The following is a 2,414-nucleotide window of genomic DNA, read 5'->3' as shown; positions in this document are numbered from 1 at the left end:
TGGTCTCGATCTCCTGACCTCGTGATCCGCCCGTCTCAGCCTCCCAAAGTGCTGGGATTACAGGCTTGAGCCACCGCGCCCGGCCGCAAAAGTTTTAATTAATTTTGTGCCATAAGTTAGAAGTAAAATATAGAAAGGTGGTTTCATGCAATCTTTGCAAAGCCAGATAGATTTGGTAACAGTTGGCCTAGTAGATTTTGTCTATAGAATACTGCATTTAAAAAGGCCTCAACTTACTTCTAAGCTGGTGTACTGATTTTGTTGGAGGAGGAGGGGGCTGGGAATTATGGTTTTGATAGCCATTTTATTATATTTATTTAATTTTTTTCTCTTGTACCCACTGATGGCAGATGATAATCATGTTATAAAAATTAAACACCATTAGTATTAGCTGCCTCTCAGTTAATTTAATCTTTTTTGTCCTCCCAGTTTAAATTTCCAGTTTTGCCCTTCCTCAAGAATATATGGTTTCACAGCTGTGGATCTCAAGCCAAGTGGTGAAGATGAGGTAAAAAATTTACTTTTAATATAGTTGTAAGTTCTGAAATATCCTCTTAGCAAAGCCAGTTGTACTAGACACTCCTGAAATATTTCTAGATACTGACAGATTTTCTTTTGCAGATGATAACAATGGATAATGCAGAAGAATATGTGGATTTGATGTTTGACTTTTGTATGCATACAGGTATTCAGAAACAAATGGAAGCCTTTAGAGGTAATTTTAAAGGATTTTTAGCATAATTGCTCTCCTTTGACTTTGAGACAGTTGAAATTATGGTCAAGAATTGCTGGTGGTCAGCTGGGCATGGTGGCTCACGCCTGTAATCCCAGCACTTTGGGAGGCCGAGGCGGGCAGATCACCTGAGGTTGAGAGTTCAAGACCAGCCTGACCAACATGGAGAAACCCTGTCTCTACTAAAAATACAAAATTAGCTGAGCATGGTGGCGCATGCCCGTAATCCCAGCTACTTGGGAGACTGAGGAAGGAGAATCGCTTGAACCCAGGAGGCGAGGTTGCGGTGAGCGGAGATCACGCCATTGCATCCAGCCTGGGCGATGAGCAAAACTCTGTCGCAAAAAAAAAAAAGGAATTGCTGGTGCTTGGGTGTGGTCGTGCTCACGCCTATAATCTCAGCACTTTGGGAGGCTGAAGCAGGAGGATCGTTTGAACCCAGGAGTTCAAGACCAGCCTGGACAACACGGCAAGACCCCATCTCTACAAAACACTTTTTAAAAAATTAGCCACTAGCCAGGTGAGGTGGCGGGCACCTGTAGTCCCACCTCCTCGGGAGGCTGAGGCAGGAGAATGGCATAAACCCGGGAGGCAGAGCTTGCAGTGAGCTGAGATCCGGCCACTGCACTCCAGTCTGGGTGACAGAGCGAGACTCTGCCTCAAAAAAAAAAAAAAAAATTAGCCAGATGTGGTGGCATGTGCCTGTGGTCCCAGCTACCTGTGAGGCTGAAGTGGGAGAATAGTCTGAGTGTGGGAGGCTGAGGCTGCAGTGAGCCATGTTTGTGCCACTGCACTCCAGCCTGGGCAACAGAGGGAGACCTTGCCTCAACGAGGAAAGTGGACATAGGTTGCATACATTCTAGATTACTTGATCAGGATGAATTAAACCATGAAAGAATCATGATGGGAACAGAGTATATTATATGGTAAATTACTTTTGAAAATGAGAACACAGTTTTGCCTGACTTGTATGACAGAAACTGCTGCTGACTGAGTAGTAATAAGAATTTGCATACTGACCATAGCAACTGAATGTTCTCTCTCTCTCTACATTTGTGATAAGCAGGGATTTCTAATTTAAAACACAGTTTTAATTTCAAGCTGTTTTAATTTATGCTTGTTTACTCAAACATTTATGAATGTTGAATATCCATCTTCTGTCTATTTCATTGGTAATGGGTATTTTTAAATTGTTGCATAATATATGTACATGTTTATGGGGCATTTTGATACATAAAATGTGTAATGATAAAAATCGGTATTTAGGATATCCATCATCTTGGACATTTATCATTTCTCTGTGTTGTGAACATTCAAATTACTCTCTTCTAGCTTCTTTAAAATATACAATATATGACTGTTAACTATAGTCACCCTACTGTGCTAGAAAACCTTAGAACTTACTCCTTTTATTTAAGTTTGTACTCATTAAACTACCTCTCTTCATCCACCCCCACATGCAACACTCCCAGCCTCTGATATCATTCTTTTCTTTACCTTTATGAAATCAACTTTGTTGTTGTTGTTTGTTTTAAGATGGAGTTTTTGCTCTTGTTGCCCAGGCTAAGAGTGCAATGGCACGATCTGTGCTCACTGCAACCTCCACCTCCCAGGTTCAAGCAATTCTCCTGCCTTAGTCTCCTGAGTAGCTGGGATTACAGGCATGCACCACCACACCCGG

At 41.9% G+C, this 2,414-nt stretch overlaps 1 protein-coding gene across 1 annotated transcript in view; it reads left to right on the top strand.

Annotated features, from left to right (window-relative positions):
- Positions 1 to 2,414, top strand: part of HECTD1 (HECT domain containing E3 ubiquitin protein ligase 1) — a 52,371-nt gene that overhangs the window by 46,013 nt on the left and 3,944 nt on the right. The window contains exons 27-28 of the mRNA XM_011941861.1: positions 430 to 508; positions 622 to 715. Coding sequence (XP_011797251.1) covers positions 430 to 508; positions 622 to 715 — 173 coding nt within the window. The remainder of the gene's footprint in view (positions 1 to 429; positions 509 to 621; positions 716 to 2,414) is intronic.

This window comes from Colobus angolensis, unplaced genomic scaffold (assembly GCF_000951035.1).
Source record: "Colobus angolensis palliatus isolate OR3802 unplaced genomic scaffold, Cang.pa_1.0 Scaffold202, whole genome shotgun sequence".
Classification (NCBI taxonomy): Eukaryota; Metazoa; Chordata; class Mammalia; order Primates; family Cercopithecidae; genus Colobus; species Colobus angolensis.
Note: the sequence above shows the minus strand (reverse complement) of the source record. Positions and strands in the feature narration are given on the sequence as shown.